We start from the raw sequence: 19,146 nt of genomic DNA, 5'->3' as shown, positions 1-19,146 counted from the left end.
TCGATTTATATTATTTTAATTTAAGCTTTGGTTCCATTACTTTCTGATTAAACATACTTCTGTCTGATGCTATCCATCTTTTATCACTATGAAATCTGCTCCCAAGCAAAAAGAAGGATGTCATCTGAATTATGCGGAAATAATTTTCTGTCTATTTTTCCTCAAATGCTGGGCAGTCTTTTTTATAATCCCACCAATATTACATGTGGCTTCCTCTAACCCTCTGTGCATTTCTGAATACTCAGCTGTCAAACCTTGGTCTTTGCTGTTTGTTTTTTATGGCAGTATATTGTCCTGGATGTCATGTGCTTCAGGTGTAACTCAAACTCCCAATTCGGGGTGAAGAACACTGAGTTATCGTTAGCTCTGAAAAGCTTTGGACTATCGGTTTTTAAAGTGGTCTTGTAGTTCCTGCATTTCCAAGTGTAACATTAAAAAACAAATAAAAAAACATGCTTTGTTGATCAAATCACCATAAATTGTCTCAAATAGCTTAGACCATAAATCAATCACAAGTTTGGTAGTAATATAGGCAAGTACCATAAACAAGGTGTTATTTATAATTATATACTGACCTGTTTGAGTATGCAGTCAGTTGGGTTTACTGTTTATATAGTGTGATTCACAGTATAACGGGTAACATCCAACAAAAAATGTAACCAAATCATAAAATCAGCTAGGTTGGAAAAGACCTTTAAGGTAGTAAAGTCCAGCCATTACCCCAGTACTGCCAAGGCCACCACTAACTCATGTCACTAAGGACCTTGTGTGGGACCAGAAGAGTTTTTGGGATTGGGTTTCTTCTGGCTAGTTGGCAAAACGGCTTTTCTTCACTAAAACCCAGTCCATCCTCTGGTTTGTGAGGGTGAAAGAGGACTGACAGATGTTTCCTGGTAACTAGACTGTTCTACCAGTGCAGGTTCATGGCAGCACTTAAACTCTGTGCTGTATTCTCCTTGCTGTGCACAGAAAGCTTAACTTCTTTCGTGGTGGATTCTCTGCTCTTCAGAAGCCAGTTGTAGAGATATTTCCTGTGAGGGGAGATATGAGGGAGATGAGAAGTATGAGAGTAGGGCACAATAATGGCTATAGAAAAGATAGAGGGAGGAGAGCTAAAATAGACAATGAAAAGCAAAGTGAGAAAGTGAGCTGCATTTCATTGCATCACTCAGAGAGATCATTGATATTTAATGTGTTCTTGTGTTCTTGTCTAGTTAAATCCATGTCATGAGAGACAAATTTTGTACTTGGTATTTATTACTTGTCCCGTTTCCCTGCGTATGTGCCAGGTTTTTCAACTTCAGGGTTATGTTACTACTTGGTTATACTGGCATTTGGCCTGGTTGTCTGGAAATCTGCCTGGGTGACTCAGAAGGAAATAAAAATGCTTCATTGTTTTATAGGACCTACCATCTTCTCCCCCCCCCCCCCCCCCCCTCTTTTTTTCATTTTGGCTATGAGAGCAACTATAGCTTGTTTCAGGAAGGTAAACTCTTATCTATCTGTACAATGTAGGTAGCAGAATGCTTTATTGAAGCAATGAGCAGTATGGAGGTACAACACAAATGTTATTTCATCATTGATGACATCTAAACGCACAGCTATGCAATTTCTTTCAAACCCTCATGAACCATTTTGGGTCTGTAAGCCATGTATATGTTCTTATTTTGCTATGAATAATGTTCTGGCCATGCTAATCCATGTTAATTAAGAGCATTGGTTTTGACTGTCTAAAATATATACAGCACTCATTGTTTCTAATGTTCCAGTTCTCTGTACTTCTTCACAATGTTAGCTTTATATATCTATGGTGTTTATTACAGCTTTGAACTTCTGCTTCTGGCAAAGACAACTTAAGATCAGACCCTTTCAAATGGAAACCAGATTTGTTAACTGTTTTAATAATATGTAAAAATTACCAAATGGTTTTAAATGAACAGGAAATTGTGTTGTATACTTAGTCTTGCATGTGTGGAAATCTACACAACTTGCCAATACTTTCAGTGCTGCTTTCCCTTGCTTTCTAAAATTAATCTTTTGAAAAAAGCATGCATTTTAAATAAATACTAGAAGTGAGGAGAAACAGGAGGGTACCTGACAGGCATCCTCATAGTATTTTTAATTAAACATTTGCTTATTTTTCCCAACATAGGTGTCCGCCTAGACAGAGTACGTGGAGGTCGCCAGAAGTACAAGCGCAGAATAGATGCAGAGAATAGCCCATACCTGAACCCTCAGCTAGTTCAGCCAGCAAAAAAGCCATGTGAGTACACCAGATATACAGAATTTCTCTTTGACTACAAGCTATCACAGCTCTGTTTGTTAAGCTCCTTCTGACAGGGACAAGGATTTGGTCAGAAGGTATTACCATGAACGCTATCTCCATTTAGCTGTTAACATAATTCTGTTTTAAATATGCTCATCTTTCTGAAGCGGAATTGAACAAAGAATAGTTTTACAGGTGGAAGTGTATAAAAGCATGGTTTATGCAGTGCAAATTTTACATTTACAGGTTATCTTTATTTTCAGTGGTACATAAAATGGTTCATACTGTCCTCATTAGTTCATTGAAGCTTCTAGTTTCAGATTTCACAAGAATGTGATTTTTGTAGTTTTCACTAACTAAATGAGTTTGACTGCTCAACCTCCCAATGAAAATACATTAAAAGCCTCATTAATTTATACCTTTAGATTAATACACTACCTAGCATTAGATTAAAACAGCAATATGGCACTATAATAACAAGCATAGATTGGTAGTTTGGGCTCTAGTACCCTCATGCTTTTTTTTTGCTTTGTTTTGTTATGTTTTAATAACGTCCTTGATTGTATCTCACCAGGCTGAAATTAAGAGAGAGATGATCATCTCTTTGCTAAAATACAAGTTCCATCCTCTTTGCGATTAACTAAAAATAGTTAGGGGTTTTGCTTTGCAGCTTATATAAACTCAAGCAGCGACTGTACTAATTCCATGAAGTAAATTTAATAGCATTATAGCTGTAGTGCAAGAGGCTAATGTATTACCCTGCAAAGGCATACGCACTATCAAGTGTTATAAACTCTTCCGAATGAGAATACATACATCCTGTTGCTCCTGCTGAGAAGTTTCATTTGATCCTAAACTAGAGAAACAAGCCAGAGAAGTAAGGAGGCTGGACTTCTTGTCTCCCATTTGCATCTGCTCCTGTGCCTCTGACAACACACATGTCAGTTTTAGGCTCTTGAAAATACCTGGCTGTATGGAAAATGGAATCTGTTTCTGTTCATGTTGGTAACGGTTGGACTTGATCTTAAAGGTCTTTTCCAACCTAGTTGATTCTATGACTCTATGTTCCCCAGTAGGGGACAGTGCTGTGTACAATACATTTGAGCATATGGGGATCTGGAGAGCAAATAAACAGTCTTTGAACTGTAAGTAAAAGGGCATTTTAGCTGTGTCAAAGAAAAAACAGCCAGTTTTACATAAAATTAAGGCTTAAGTGAACATATGGCATAGTTTCCTTTTGCCTTTCCAAAAAACATTATGCTGATTATATTCCTTCAATTGTCCAATCTGGCATCTTCTACTCAGCCTCCATAAGCTGTCCCAGTGTTCTGTAAATACAATCTAGGGCTGCACTAAGCAGATTTTGCACATTATAATAAAAACTTTTTGATAATACAATAAAATTTAATAAACTCTAATGCTTAATTTCATTAGAGGTTTAGTTTTCCTGGGTGCACAGATTGTCAGTTTTTCATTTACTTGATACTGTCATTGAGTAGAAATGTTGATAGCCGGGCATTCCAACAAAGCCAAGACCAAACAGGCAAAAAGAATAAGAGAATAAATTCAACCTCAAAGTCCCAATCCCTTTAATATGAACAGAGGTTAGTGCAGTTGTACTGAAATGCAGGAATCTCTCTGTAAACCCAAGTATTACCTTTGAGATGATAACTACACCACCTTCTGTAAGCTCCGTTTGTCTGAGATACCCTTATAAGACATTACTCATTATCTCCTTTCCCTTTCCTTAACTCATCCAATTACAAACATTTTTGTACCAAACATTTACAAAAATGAATTTTCAGATCCTTGCCAGATGAGTGTCAAGACTTCAAACAGTTGAATCAGTTTTGTATGCAAGTAGCCAGGGAGGTTTTCTGGACCCTGGCAAATAGTTCATGTATAACAAGGCACAAGAATGAAAATTTGGTTCTAGTGATTTTAATTGGGGAAACATTAAATAAGGTTTACCTAGAAACAGTGCTCATGGCCTTTCAGTTTCCTGAATGATGGAGCTTTCTGGGTACATTCAAAATCTTCCTATGGTCTGTATTACTGCATGTGCCAATACATGTAGCTTTTCCCCCTATAGGGAAAAAACACAGGTTTAGAGGATCTCTCCTACACCTACTTCTGGTGTCTATTGCATTTTCCAGCTTCACCATAGAGTCTAATGGCTTGTCCATAGCTCTTGTTTGTTGCAAAAGTAAAAAGAATTTGAGTTTTTGCAAATCTGGAGTCAAAATGTGCAATATTCCTAAATCATTTACAAAAAGCCATTGGTGAGGAACCTAATAAAAAAAGGAAAGAGGCTCTTTGACCATTTCCTTTGTTTTCCGGAAAACCCCCCAGAACTTGGACCTGTGAGTGCGTCTTCATTCATTTATCACTGATTGTATACCCACAAAGTTGAAGTCTTCAGCTACACATAATTTGCTATTAAAAAACTCTCATTTATTTATCCTTTTCAATGCTGGAAGTTTCAACACTGGAATTTTCAATACTAGAATTTTGAAGGAGCAGTGTTATCTTTTCTCACTTGAAAAAGATTGTTTTCTGTGTGAAATTAAACAGGATAGGAAAAGACTGTTTAAAAATAAGTTTTGTGCAAAGGCTGTTTGCCAATATAAGTTAAAACTACCATCTGTCATCTTTAAGTAAGAATAGAATTCCTAATTAATCAGTTTGGTAATCAGTAGAATATTGAGATCAAGAATTACTTCGTTGGCATAGTTCCTGTAGTTCATATAAAGCATGAATATATCCCCTTGTAATAAAACATTCCTGACGTGATGGTTTCTAGTTGGCTCTTGCACTTACTTTATGAAGGGCTAACATAAATCACAACTTCTGGCACACAAATTTGGAATAAGGCAACACTTACAGAGGCAGTGGATCAGGATTGAGGATTCTGTTTCCCAAAAGAGCAGTAAAGTGTCAGAAATCTGAATCAAGCTGGTATTGGATGGAAATCTGTCATGGACTGGTAGGGAGCCTCTCTGACACTGGGGCAAGTCACATCCCAATCAGCTTCCACTGCAGCTCTGTGTGGTCCATCCCGTTGCTTACATGCAAGACGCGAAAGTGGTCTTATTCTGGCAGCTTTCTCTACAGTCAGAGAATACTTTGCACCTTTTCACAGTCGAATCCCATTTATATAAAGCCCTTTAACTCTCTATCCTAATACAGAGAACAGATCTGTATAAATTCATGAAACGTTGCCATTTTGGCTTTAAATTCTGATGGTGCATTTGGGGTCACAAGATGTAGCTACCCTGAAAAGTAAAATATAAGTATATTGGGAAATATTGGACTGTATCCTGTAAGAGGAGGCTTAAGGAATTGGACCTTTTCTTTGCTTTTGGTTCTGCCTTCTAAGAGTAACAAGTCGGGCTTCTATATAGAGATTTCCGTTGTGCCTCCACGTGGCATTAATGCTCATTTTATGTTTATCCTGCTTATGAAATATAGAATAGCAACACTCTTGTAAGTCTTCCAGGCTCTTCTACTCTTTTTTTTCCCCTCTTTACTTTTTCTTCTAATTTAATTGATTATTCCAAATAGATTTCTCAAGTCACCTGAATGAAAATACAAATATTAAATACATGAATGACAATGCTATATAGATAAAAATAACCAGTGTGTGACTATGATGAAGTATCATTCTTTGCACAAATCCAGTTTTCTGAGGTAGTGTCTTCATCTATTGATAGTTTCCTTAGTTTTACACTCTTTGTTCTCATCGATTTTAATAGCTATTCCTGACTAAAAATGAGATGAGATCATTAGTCTATTTTTGTACTTAGGCTAGTTTTATACATGATTCTAAATTCAAATATTTCACTGAAAAGCAAATATAAGACAACACCCAGCTTTTCTCACAGCATAGACCCCAAGGAGTACAGATTGATTCCTAACATTTCATTGGGGAGGATACCCACAATAGAAGTTGTATGGGATAATGAGCACTGAGAAAGTCCTGAGATTGTTGCAACAGTTTAACAGTGACATCTAAAATAAAGAACTGGAATTGCTGACAAAAGTTACAAATTTCAGTGACTGACTAACTGTGTTTTAATGGCTCAAGAAATACACCTGCCTTTGGGGGGGGCGAGGGGGTGTTACATGTAATTAGAGGAGGGCAGAACTTTTCTGTTAACACAGTCCAAAATACATTATAATGCATAAATGTTTTTCTACAAAATTATTAATTTCTACAAAATAATTAATATTAGGAGGTGATCAGGTATTGTACATTCCACTGCATTTATTATCTCAAGGAGTAAATGTCTAGCTTGATAAAAATCATTAGTGGATCAGAATTATTTGTGCTGTGATGCTTGTAGAAGATGGTTAAGTTACAGTACAGTTTAATTAGGTCCAGTATCTTAAGACAAATTCATGTGCACTTTGAAATATGAGCTATCTGTTTGACAAGTGGAATGATGCTACTGGTGATCTTGTACTGTTCTGGACCATTTTTGCAGATAACAAGATTGTCTCCCATTTGCTGGTGGCTGAACCAGAGAAGATCTATGCTATGCCTGACCCCACTGTTCCAGACAGTGACATCAAAGCACTTACCACTCTTTGTGACCTGGCAGACAGAGAACTGGTGGTGATCATTGGATGGGCTAAGCATATTCCAGGTATGAAAATTATGTATTGCAAACATACGACATACAGAAATAATTGTTTGGGTTATTCTGTTCTGATGAAAATTACATTTTGTTCTTTCACTGTAATGCATAAAGTTTTCTTAAGGCTCCAGGTGATTCACATAGGATGTTGGTTACATGATAATATATTTTACCTTAAAAATATTTAAACACTAGTATTGTTGCTGTGAGTGCTACTATGTTAAAAAGTTTTACATGCTGCTTAGTGAATGATTTTTTTTCATGTATTACTTCTACTCAGATAAACTCACCTTCCTCTCCAGCGCATTAGCCTGCATTAGTATGAAAGGTAGTGTAAGTCCTTTCCTCTGTACTAACCTGATTCAGCAGTAGTTGTATCTGAGTCTGGTTCCTCTATTACATAAATGCAGCACTCTCTTATACTGACCACAGGAGGTTCAAAAATTGACTTACATGTTGGCATGGCACAGAGCAATTGTTCTTTTCACTGAATGAACTGAATCATACCAGCAATTCAGTAGGAAGAACTGAACTGAACCAAAAGGTATCTTACAGCTTAGTACTCCTAGGTCTGCATGAAACGGGCTGCTATCTATATCACATAAATATGTCGATATATAAGAGCTGATTGGCACTCCTGTTAGCAAGAAAAGTGGGGGTCATCAAAAGCAGCAGCTCAGAAGATGAGTGGTTTCTTCAGCTAAGATTTCAGGTATATTCTGTTTTCTCCTAGTACTGAGGTATTTATTCTTGCTTTGTGAGCTAGCAGACAAAACTTCTAGAGCATCTTCAAAGGTTCTCAGTTTTCACTGATGGTAAATTCACACAAAAAAGGTTGGCTTTTTTTCTTGTTTCTGAAGGTACTTTTCTATTCCAGCAGAGGAATGAGGAAGTTTGGTGTGTTTTCATCAGCTTGCTAGTTTTCTAGTTTTGATAGTGGACCCTTACTGAGCATAAGAACAGATAACCTTTAATTCCTCTGAGTAATCTGTCATCATTTTAAATGTGATTTTGGGATACTTGAATAGTGGAATAAATCTAGTCAGTTTTATGTTTATCAGAGTTAAAGGTCTTTCATTTCTGGTATCAAAAGAAATCACAAAGAAATAGTCTTCCAGGTTTTTTCTCACTTGTGCTAACCAGCTCAAGGCCTCAGTTCTTCAGGTACATGCTTTTAGGTATATTTTTTGATATATATAGATACTAAGAAAGCATAAGAATAAAATAATTTGTACATTTATGGAGCATTATTCTACTTCAGATTAGAGACACCAACCTGCAAACTCTAAAATAGTCACTATGCTGTGCAATTGAAATGCAGTCATTTCTCTGTGCCACAAATGGTGTCTAAACAAGCTTTTGTACCACAAGCAATGTTTTTCTGGTACAGTTAACTTATTTCTGTCTCCTTAAACTAGTTTGTCTTTATGCTTTGAATGCTACAGTAATTTCTTTAATCAAATTGATGGAAGTCCTTTTCCCAGCCCACACTGAAACCAATTTATTGGTCATGATACGCCAGCTATGTTGCTAACAGTCGTAACGAACTGTCAGGCAATATCGCAGTGAAGCTAATTTGAAGTCATTAGGTGTGCAGCATTCAGGCAACAATTTGTTACAGTGGTTAGGAACACAGCTGACATTTCTGAATGGCTTTGTTCCGAGCAGTTCTAGATGAGCCCAAGCAAATTGTAAACTCATTTAAACATCAGTCTATATTATAGTAGATACTTTATCTTATGCTGGTTGCTAATAAAGCACCCCAAATTAAGTAGAAATGAATTAAGTAGGTGAGTTTGGGTTTCATCTTTGGAAGATACTTAGATCACCTTAACCAAAATAGAGTAGCTCTCAGAGAAGTCAGCTGTGCTCCATAATAGTTGTAGGGGAACTTCAGTTGGTTTTATTTGTGAATATATCTGTAGCTTTGATTTGGCTGGAGGAGTAGGAAGAGCAGAGTGATGAGACTGAGAATCCTTTAAAATAATGGCTTTGGTTAACGTAGAAAAGGTACTGGATGCTGTAAACTGGCCTTGAAAATGTAAAGTCTGCAATCTGAACCAGTTGAGGAACATTTTTTTTATTACAAGGTAAACTCAAAACCACTCCTGTTGTGGTAAAGTCACTTGCTAAGTTTATTCACCTGACTGCGTTTAGGAATGAAAAAGCAAAAAATGCCGTCTTTTTACAAGCCTTCTGGTAACAGGGAGCAGTGATAAAAACTGTGCTTGTTCTCTGCCATTTGATCACAAAAATCAAAATGCAAAAGTAGACATGCTAAACTGCAAATGTGATGAGCTTTTGTAGCTCTGTTTTGAATGATGGAGCACTGCTGAACTTGGACTGCCTGCACTCAGCTAATGTCTGGCACACAACAACTTGTAGAAGAGCTTGGATTGGTGCTAGCTGACTGTTTTCTAAGCTAACATATTGCTGTGGGCAGAAACAGAACAGAACTGGGAATAGGACAAGTTGGGAAATGGGTGCAAATTGCATAGAAGTTCACTGTAGCTTGGTGGACTAAGTAAATCCTTGGTGTAAATCTCTTGGAATCGATTAATTATACCAGTAGTGAATTTGTGCCTAGCACAGCAAAGCAGCAATCAGCAGATCTTTCTTTACTATAGTGATTTCTTAAGGTTCAGTATAATTAAAGGCCCTTATATATCAGGTGCTTAATAAGTAATAAAGATCTTGACTGTAAAGCATTGCAATTCAAAGTAAAATTTGTCTTTGTGGAAGACACCAAACTAATGTTTTTGCTGTTCTAACAGAAAGTCTTTTCGTGAAATTATCTATAAAAGGTAACAGTGCAATATTCATTCTGTCCTGGGCAACCATTTTCCATTGTGGTCAGAGACTAAAAATCCTTTTAAAATTGTACCAAGTTCGTATGTTTTGATAAAATCATTAGTATTTTTGTGCTATTGGAAACATTTCAATAGTTGCTTTTATTGAACAAAAAAAGTCTATGCCATCTACAAAAGGAAATATTGAAAGAAAAATGTGTATGGAAAGCCTTTATCAGTAAATAGAATTAGTCTCCCTGCATTTATAAATCAAATAAATGGGAAGTGTGTTGTTATGAAACATGACCATGTCTTATCTGAAGAAGAAAAAGATCACAATGGCATTAGGAAATGCTTGACTTTAGTTAGGGGAGCGTAAGGGCGCAAGAACAGATGATGGTGCCCTAATAGCCCTTTTTAAGAATGACAGGGCCCCGCCATTAGCATCCTTTTATATCCTTGGAAATTGCTCATGCCTCGCTTTTATGGTTCCTATCTGCCTGGCTCTTTTTTATTTCTCTTTCAATTTCATCCGCGCTCGGATAAGCGCATGCTAACACAATATGATTGAGCTGTAAAATGGAACGCTGTCGCCTCTAATCTCTTTTATGTAGATATGGAGGTACTTCCACACTCCACTTCATTCTCTCTCCATTGTTGGCCTTTTTAGAATGTGTTGCCGAGTAATGGAGGCTCAGTCAAATATTAGATCTAGGTTTCACAGGGTGTGATAAGAAGATTATCAACCCAACAGTCAGATCTATTGTTGTTCTTTGTGTCAGATTAAAATATTCTGATGTACTGTAACTTCGTTAGTGAAATACTGAAGGTGCTTAGGGAGAGGCCTGTGCTGCTTCATCTCCTGCCTGATGAGACAAAACCCCTGTTAACTGAACTAAATAAATTGTAAATAGATCCATGAAGCGTCTGCTAGACTTTCCTACTTATTTTATTTTATTTCATTTTGTTTCATTTTACTTACCTTTTAAATAAGAGAGCCCCACTTAATATAATATTTACTGGTGATTGAGTTTCTGACCCTTTGCATCATATTTTGGGGAGATTCCGTTTTATTTTGGTTGTGCATTGGAGTAATTAAACTCTTCTCCAGTGTGGGGTGGATTTCTCCTGATACCTGGCCACAGCATCAGAATTGTTTAAGCATGGTTTCTTTACTGTAACTATCTCATTGGCATTCAGCAAAAATGGGCAATGTTCTTTCATATTAAGTGGAAGCAGGAAACATTAAGCTCTTAAAAATTTGCATAACAGGAAGCTAAAAACAGATTGTTCTCTGAAAAGTCTGTGTGCATGAAAAAACATCAAACAGACCATAGAAATCAATTTTTTGCACTTAAAGTGAATAATTTGTTTGAAAATAGTAAATCAGACCAATACATCAAAAATAACTGGTTACATTATTTAGTAAAATAAGCCTGTTTCTCTTCAGCTCTCCCTGTTTTGCCAGAAGTAACTGTGTTAAAGAAAATGAATAGTTAGGGATTGATACTGCCACTGGTGCTGGTATTGAAAAAAAAAGATATGGTTTTGATGGAGCAAATCCAAGGATGTTTTGAATATTTTAGTGTTAATGTTTTATGAAACATTACTGTTCCGGCATACTCTTTGTGGAGGACAATATTTAAGCTTTCCTTTCTAAAGCAGCTCTCAGGGGGGTAGTTTAACATTCTAATACTGAACAAGAACATGATTTGCTGCAGAGTTGTCATTTCTAAAATGCTGTTTTCTCATCATCTGTTTCAGAAATGCCACACGCACGTAGGTAAAAGTACAGAGAAAAAGTTTGACCATAATCACTTTTAGAAAGCTAATGTTCAAAAAGCATAAGAGCATACGGACCATACAGACATGAATTAGATATATATGTACCTGTTCTCTTGCATGTACTTATTTCTGTATCTTAGTGGACATCTGTATCTTAGTGGACATATACCATGTGTTTAAATGATAGAGAAAAAGTGCTGAGTGTTATTTAATGGTAGTAGTCACATTGGTAGGACTTCGAAGACAGGCTGAAATCATAAGTTGGAACTATATAGTGTATATAATCACATACATTGTAGCTATAGCCAGTATCCTGTTTGTGCTCAAATCTGTCTCTGGGTTCATACTGGGACAACTGATACAGAATCTCAGTTCTGCAAGGGGGATAGCTGTCTTCCTGTACCACACTTCTCACTGCTTTAGAAATCATTTCTGCTAAGGCTGAGACCTTCTCTAGTCTCTTGTGCTAAATTCAGGACCATTTTAACCAACAAGAGGACTCCTACAGTCCTATCACAAGAGTGCCTGTCACTCCACAGACCTGTGGACATGTAGATGCAGCATTTACAGCTCATGTAACATGGAATGGAGTATGAGCTGTTTTGTGCTAAGAGGTTTGTAGTAATAATAACTTGAGCCTCCTGGGGAATCAGGACATCCTGCCCTTTACTAGTGTGCTGTCTTGGACACTTCACGTTCTCTTTTCCTTCTGTTTATCAAAAGCCCGCTATCTGCTCTTCTTCTAAGTCCTTCTGCAAACATGCACTAATTATGGAAATCAGACATGTTCTTTCTATGATGGAGATGTTGAACTTACAAATTCTATGACATACATTATCTGAGGCAGACCCTTCCCTAGGCCTTACAAGTAGAAATTCCAGCCAAAAGGTTTCCCAAAAACTACTTATTCCAGGAGCTTTGTCACTAAATTGTACAATATGGGAAATCTCAGTAATTGACTGTCATTTTTGGTTTTGAGTATTAAGCATGGTCAACCACCCAGCACTGTCAGTGTTTAGACCACCATGTTGATCCAAGCATCTCTGAGCAGAATGAACAGCAGCTTGCCTAAAATGCCAGGAGTTCATCTATCCTATAATTTGAAATACGAGGAATGATGGCACCCTTTTTGTCTTAGGAAATAGTATCCCAGAGAAGGTCTAAGTGATTTTGCAAGGCAGGAAGGGGGAGGTGGGATTTCCAGGATAATACATGAATAAACACGTGTCAACAGTATCTTAGCATTTTCAAAACAAAACAGGGATCTGCATTGTGGTAAAAGATACAGAAAAGTCTGTGTGCTTATTTTAAAATTACTGAGTATATCCACCTGAGATATGATGGCAGACTGTTCTTGATGGATCTGTTGCTGAAGTAAGTGCCAAGATGCCAGCTGATTTCAGTACAGAAGAGCAGGCTTTGTGTGCAGCTAAGAGATGTGCATCCTCTTGGTGTGTCCACTAATTGGAAAAGACTTTTTCCAGGTCAGTACTGAGAGAGCATTGGAGAGGTAAGGAGGCTTCTAGTACTGCTAGGCATAGATGTCATGGTGTAAAAAGAGCACTTTATTTTCCAGAATAGTCATTTTGGCATTTTTTTATGAGCATCAAATGAAAGAATATAATCCCAAGCATATAAACATCTCTTTACCTGCAAATTATTCATGAACATAAATGTACAGTAAAACTCTTTTCAAAAGTGTCTTGAACTCTTGCTAGTTTTTACTTCAGAATCCCTGTCTGTTGAAAAAGCTTGTTTAATAGTAATCATCACCAGAAGCAAAACAAAACAAAAAATCAATTAAGAGATAACAGAAGAACTTGACACAATTCTTTCACTTAAAAAATGGGGCTCTTAAATGTTTTACATAAAAAATAGATTTTAAATCCTTCATTAAACCACTCTTTTCTCAAGATCAGAATTAAACAGTGACTTTACAGTTCTATTAAGTTCACTTTTTATCCATACACAAGTACTTCCTTCCTAGTGACTGTCTCCTTTCCTTTTAGAACCAGTCCTCTCCCTCCACCCATGCCCCCAACATACAAACTGTACTGTCTGGCTGTTGCACTTCTTTTTTTTCCCAGTGTCTCCCTTTATCTGCCTCAACCAATCTCCAAATGAATGCATGTCTATCATGGCCTTAGCTTTGACACTCTGGATATATTGATTAATAGTTGCCCTAAGCTCCTTTTAGCAAATCAAATTTTCACTTTTAGCAAGGATTTCGCCTCTGATTTATTCAGCAAAGTGAAATGCGCTAAATTGACTTTGACATTCAGGGAAAATGGCTGAAAAACAAAGAGGGGAGGAAAGAGATATAAATTGTGTGGCAGCTGGAGACTTCAAGCATAAAAGAAGCAGTTTTCTATAGAATATCACTGGTTAATTTGGAAATGTGCATTTAACAGGAGTGGAAATTATTTTCTTAAAATTAGATGTTTTTTAAAGTGAGGATTTGGGATATTATAAGCTTTACTTAGCAAAATGCCATATATTCAACCCCAATGCATCACTTGCTAATCATGGTGCAAGTGTGGGATCCACTTCTGTTGCCACTAATAATTACTATGTTAAATGAGAGACAAAGAGGTTTCTGAGTAGTTTTATAATGAGGTACTAAATTGGTAAATATCTCCCTACCATTGCATTGTGTTGCTCATTCCTGTGGCCCTTTAAAAATAAGAAATGATTAATAAAAAGAGAGCAAATCAACAGTAATGAATGCCAGTGCTGTTCATTTTCATTCTGTAAACAAAAATGGCGATTATTTGATTCTTAAATGCAAGAGCATAAAAAGATGTAGCAGCTATTTTCCCTACTATTCTTCTAGCAAAATCAAGAGTGTTGTATTACCCTGGATGACTTATAGACTGACTTACACAGGCTGCTTCCTTACTTGCAAACATTTTATTACTGAAATACCACAAGGCAAAAAATACACCGTTGAGCATTTTAAAAGTGGTTGAACTTGATGCTGAGTAGAAGAAAGGAGAAGGAAAATAAAGGAAAAGATATTAATCTGTTAGCACATCTGGATTGTTTGGTTTTTGTTTTTTTGGGGTTTTTTTTTGAGGGATGTGTAAGAAAATGCAAAAGAGAAATGTAGGAAATGGTTTGGGTTTAGTCAGCGATCAGGCATTACAACAAGAATATGTAAAAAGAAATACATAAGGTAGTTTCCCCAGTTAATCTACAGAGACAAACCCAGAGCCCTCAGTAGGATCAGTTGCCATGAGTGTACAAGTCAAATGTGCCATGCCAGCCTCTGTTGTTTAAGGATCTGTCCTGGAAGGGATAAAACCCCATCAGTACTCAGCATATCAGCGGCAGCTGAGAGTTATGTTTGTCCCCTGTTTGTACTCACCACCTCAGGACTTTGCAGCAATGTGCAGAATTGAGCTTTCAGCAACTATTTCCACTTAGAGGACAACAATCCTCACCTTTGTTTGTGTGACAAACAGGTTTACTAGATTAAGTCTGTGTAAATTGCAGATGATTCAGTAACAGTTTTCCTTCTTCTGAGCCAACAAGGAATCAATCTTATTACCAGGGTGTAGGAAGTCTAAATGTAGCTTAACCTTTTTTCGTAAGCAAGCTGAATCTGAGACTTCAGCAATAACACCCTTTTGCAAATGGGACAGCATCTGGAGTGCCATAGAGGAGATAGGTGGGCACATGAGATTTTCAGGCATGTTAAAGTCATTTAACATAACTTAGTTCAACTGCCAACCATATTAAAAGACTGCCAGTTCAGAGCATACTGTGCAAAGGAATTCAAACTTCCAAAACAGTCCTCGAGGCAATTTCCCAAACTTTCCCTAACTGTACAATTTATACCTCAGAGATGGCCAGCTTATTACAGGTAAGTGTGGCCACAAGGCAGAAAGATGCCTTGCTCAGAAATGCATTAAGGAAGAAGGAATGAATCTTTACTTTATTCTTTGGGTAAAGAATTTGCAGCAGTGTCAGATGCTGCAGAACTGAGCCTAGCATTTATGTTCTCTAAATTTGACAACTTTATTTACAGGCCTCCTCTCCCCTAGAAGAATAAGGCTTTTTTTCAGATTCAGAATTTAAAGAACAAATATTGTGGGGGGAGGCAGTTTTAAAATTCCTGAAAGCTTTGTTGGAAATAAGATCATAAATGTGACATATCATTTAAATTGGCCTGTGAAAGGATCATAGCAGATGCTGGGAATGCAGAAGTAAAATTAGAGCAATATAGCCCCCTTATGGCAGCCATTTAGTCAGTTTTAAACTAAGCAGGTGACTTCCTCATCTAGCAAAACACAGCCAACAGAAATATATTTGCTTTGTTATGGGTGAGGAGCAGCTTTTTAGTTGTGTGTGTTGATACTGTAAATCCAGGATGGGATGAGCTAGGGGAGATTGAATCTCAGACTGGATTTAGAGCAGACAGATCTCCACCTGTATGACTGGGTCAGCAACACAGGATGGTCTAATTTCCTAAAGTCAGCTGAGACCAGTTAAATACTGTAATTCTGAGGATGCCTTGACTTTCTCTCTGGATGAGTTTGGCTTCACACCTGCTTAACCTACATTAGAATAGGATTAATTACTTTGAATTGCAAGGCCCCCTTAGCCAGTAAGCATGTTTCTGGCAGGGCACATGGTGACCTAGGCCTGGTTATATATAGTATAGGAATAGCAGGGGAGCACCTGGGTTGTAATGGGAAGGCTTGATCCAGCCTGGTAACACAATCAGCAGTTTATAAAAAATGAGTGTGCAGTAATCGCCTTCTGCATCAGCTGGATCATACCAGAGCTTTATGAACTTGTGTCTTCACTGCTAGTAAGCTTTTTTTACTGTACAGTGCTCTATTTATGCACACACACATGTATACACATACATGGATCTAGAAAGAATCCCAAGAAATGCAGGAGATAAGAATCTGAAGAGTGAAGATATTGAATGCTTCTACATTTAATTACTTGCGTGAAACACTTATTGGCTATAACTTTTATATCAGTTTTCCATGTTATTTTAATTGTCTCCGAATTTAATACTGTACATTAGGCAGGAATATTTGGGTAATTTTCAGTGCAAGAAAAACTGTGTAACTGTCCTCTCATTTGAAAACATATTCCATAAAGAGAAACTTCTCTGACAGTGCTGGTTTGCCCACGGTATTTTCTATCCCAAGCTTGTGAGGCATGTATTAGAGATGAGTGGAAATTTTACAGTACAGCTCAGAACTTTCTCCCCAAGATGTTTTTATCTGCCATGTTGTGCACCATCAGCTTCAAATCAGCTGCATTATCAGTTAAGGTGAAATCAAATATTGAAATAAGATCCAGCTACAGGCACAGAAGGCTTCAAGGTCAGTGAAAATGGCACTTGAAAAGTAGAGCCAGCTAATTTAACCGGATCCTGACATGTTACACATGAGAACGCTATGGCAGAGTTGTGATGAGGGTGGGCAAGAGGCAGGGGCAAATCTGCTGTTGGAGAGATTAGGAGCATCAGTTTAGCATGTAATGGCTGCTGTTCATGTGTATGTTCAAAGTTGCACTTAATGACATAAATATATCATAACATTAGCAGGTTGCAGCATGTGTTTCTATGTAGAGATTTCTTCTAACTACGCGGTTGCATCATGCCTGCCTTAATGAGCAGGCGTTAGGCTCCAAACTCACTATGATTCAAGCTATATCCAGTAGCATATAGAAGTTACCTTGACCCTTGTGTCTGTCATTAATTGTCTTGCCGTGTGAAGAATTTTGAGTCTTTCTCCATATCAGTCTCTTGTAGAAAGCTATTCTAGTCTGCAATCCCTTCTTCACTTTTTACTACTTTGAAGTTTCCCAGAGATAAAGTTAACTATTCTGTAGATTCGGGAGCGCGTTGCTTAGTGGCAATGTATCTTCAGCTACAAATTTACCATGCAATATGCATTGTGAATTCCAGATGATCTTCATTAAGTGAAAGTGGTGGGATATATTTTGAAGAGGGTTTTTTTTGCATTTCCAGACTCCATTAATGACTTGTGCTGAGCACTTTGCCAATGCATTCAGTGCAGATTTTGAGTTCACAGTGACAGCAGGATTGCATGTAGCACTTCAGTGGTGATGAGTAACTTAGTGTGTACTGCAGTCCTCATGTGTGGAGCACACCATGATCTCTATAATCAAAAGGCCACTGGGAAACAGGGTTCTTCAAAAAGGCACTAAGTAGGCAGTGCAGGTAGAGCTGTGCTGGGTAATTCCATCAGTATCAGAAACCTACAGAGGGCAGTGTCTGCCAAGAGGCTTAGATGGGCATTTCAGGAGATAGAAGTCGAGAGAAGAGGGTGTTGACCGGGAGTATTTACATGCTCATAACTGTAACCACCTAGCATCAATGACAGACAAACAATCTTTCAGAGAACCTGCTTGGAGGAAAAAAGTACACCTAAAAAGAACTTATGATGGGAAGACAGGAGCACAGACTGCCAAGAGGCTCCTGAGTTCCAGTGCTTACAGCCAACACAGGTGAACTAGAATTTGCTATCAATAGCTCCATGTGCAAGTGTACTGTCTCCATGGTAGAAAGTGGTAGCTATTTTTATACTGAATGGCAACACTAAACAATTTAGGAGAAGCAGTGAAGTGTGTCCTACCCAATTAAAAAATACAGTGAGAATTTTAGGTAGGCAAAATGTAATTATTTCATTGGAATTTGACCAGGGTGCTTTTCCACTTTTAAAATAAGTATAAATTACATGAGCTGTAAAACTTTAAATTATGAAAATATTTTGAGGTCTTTGAGCATAGTAATTGGAGCTATATATTCAACTTTGGTTTTAACCTGACACTTCGTAATAGCTGTTCCCTAAAGCAAGTTTTGTTTTTCCCTTTTTTTCTTTACGTTATTGAATATCCCTTAGTGAAGCAAATTAGCAATCAGTCTGGAAAATATTTAAGTAGTACAATCACATTATTTACACAGACATTTCCATTGTGCAGAGTTCTCTGTGTTCCCAAATATTTGTGGGATTACTTCCTCAGCTGTCAACATTAACACTCGAACCTTCAGTAAAGCTCTATATGAAAATCCATTTAGGCAAATAGAAAGACTTGCCTTGATTTCACTGTGCTTTGGATCAATCCCTAAATATGAAGGTCACAATGTGAAACCTATGTGGATCTCAGAGCTTTATTATTTGCCTTCTGCTTGACTTACCACTTTTGCTTAAAGGGGGGAAGAGGACCTTGGTGTAATTCCTTGCACAAAGCTTTTTTGTCTTTCTTTTCCATTATAATAATAATATAACTATTATTGTTATAGGGAATCCTACTGTGGAGAATTAGGGTAATTTACTGTAAACAGAGTTAGAGTCTGCTCTTATCTTAGAACCATATTTCAGCCCTTACAGGACCATCAGCATCTGGCCAGAATGATAGAATGATTATTGTGAAATACGTTCTTTAACTGTTTATGTTATCGATATGGTGCAGATAAAAATCTACAGAAAGCCTGCATTTAGTATTTGGCAGGATTTTAAAACACATCCAGCATGCCTCTGCAAATAGGTGCTCTGATGCTGTGGCTACAGACAGTGATTCCAATCGCTTGTATCATATTGTCCAAACTACACTCCCCAATTAACTTCCCATCAGGTTGAAGAATTACAGGTATTTATTCTGTAAGTTTTGTACTGGT

At 37.4% G+C, this 19,146-nt stretch overlaps 1 protein-coding gene across 4 annotated transcripts in view; it reads left to right on the top strand.

Moving 5' to 3' along the window:
• The window catches only part of ESRRG (estrogen related receptor gamma), a 456,497-nt gene that overhangs the window by 404,808 nt on the left and 32,543 nt on the right, over positions 1–19,146 (top strand). For all 4 annotated transcript variants that reach the window (XM_034060952.1, XM_034060949.1, XM_034060950.1 and 1 more), the window contains 2 exons: positions 2,153–2,263; positions 6,754–6,915. In XM_034060952.1, coding sequence (XP_033916843.1) covers positions 2,153–2,263; positions 6,754–6,915 — 273 coding nt within the window. The remainder of the gene's footprint in view (positions 1–2,152; positions 2,264–6,753; positions 6,916–19,146) is intronic.

This window comes from Melopsittacus undulatus, chromosome 3 (genome assembly GCF_012275295.1).
Source record: "Melopsittacus undulatus isolate bMelUnd1 chromosome 3, bMelUnd1.mat.Z, whole genome shotgun sequence".
Taxonomy (NCBI): Eukaryota; Metazoa; Chordata; class Aves; order Psittaciformes; family Psittaculidae; genus Melopsittacus; species Melopsittacus undulatus.
This window is presented reverse-complemented; position numbering and strand designations above follow the sequence as displayed.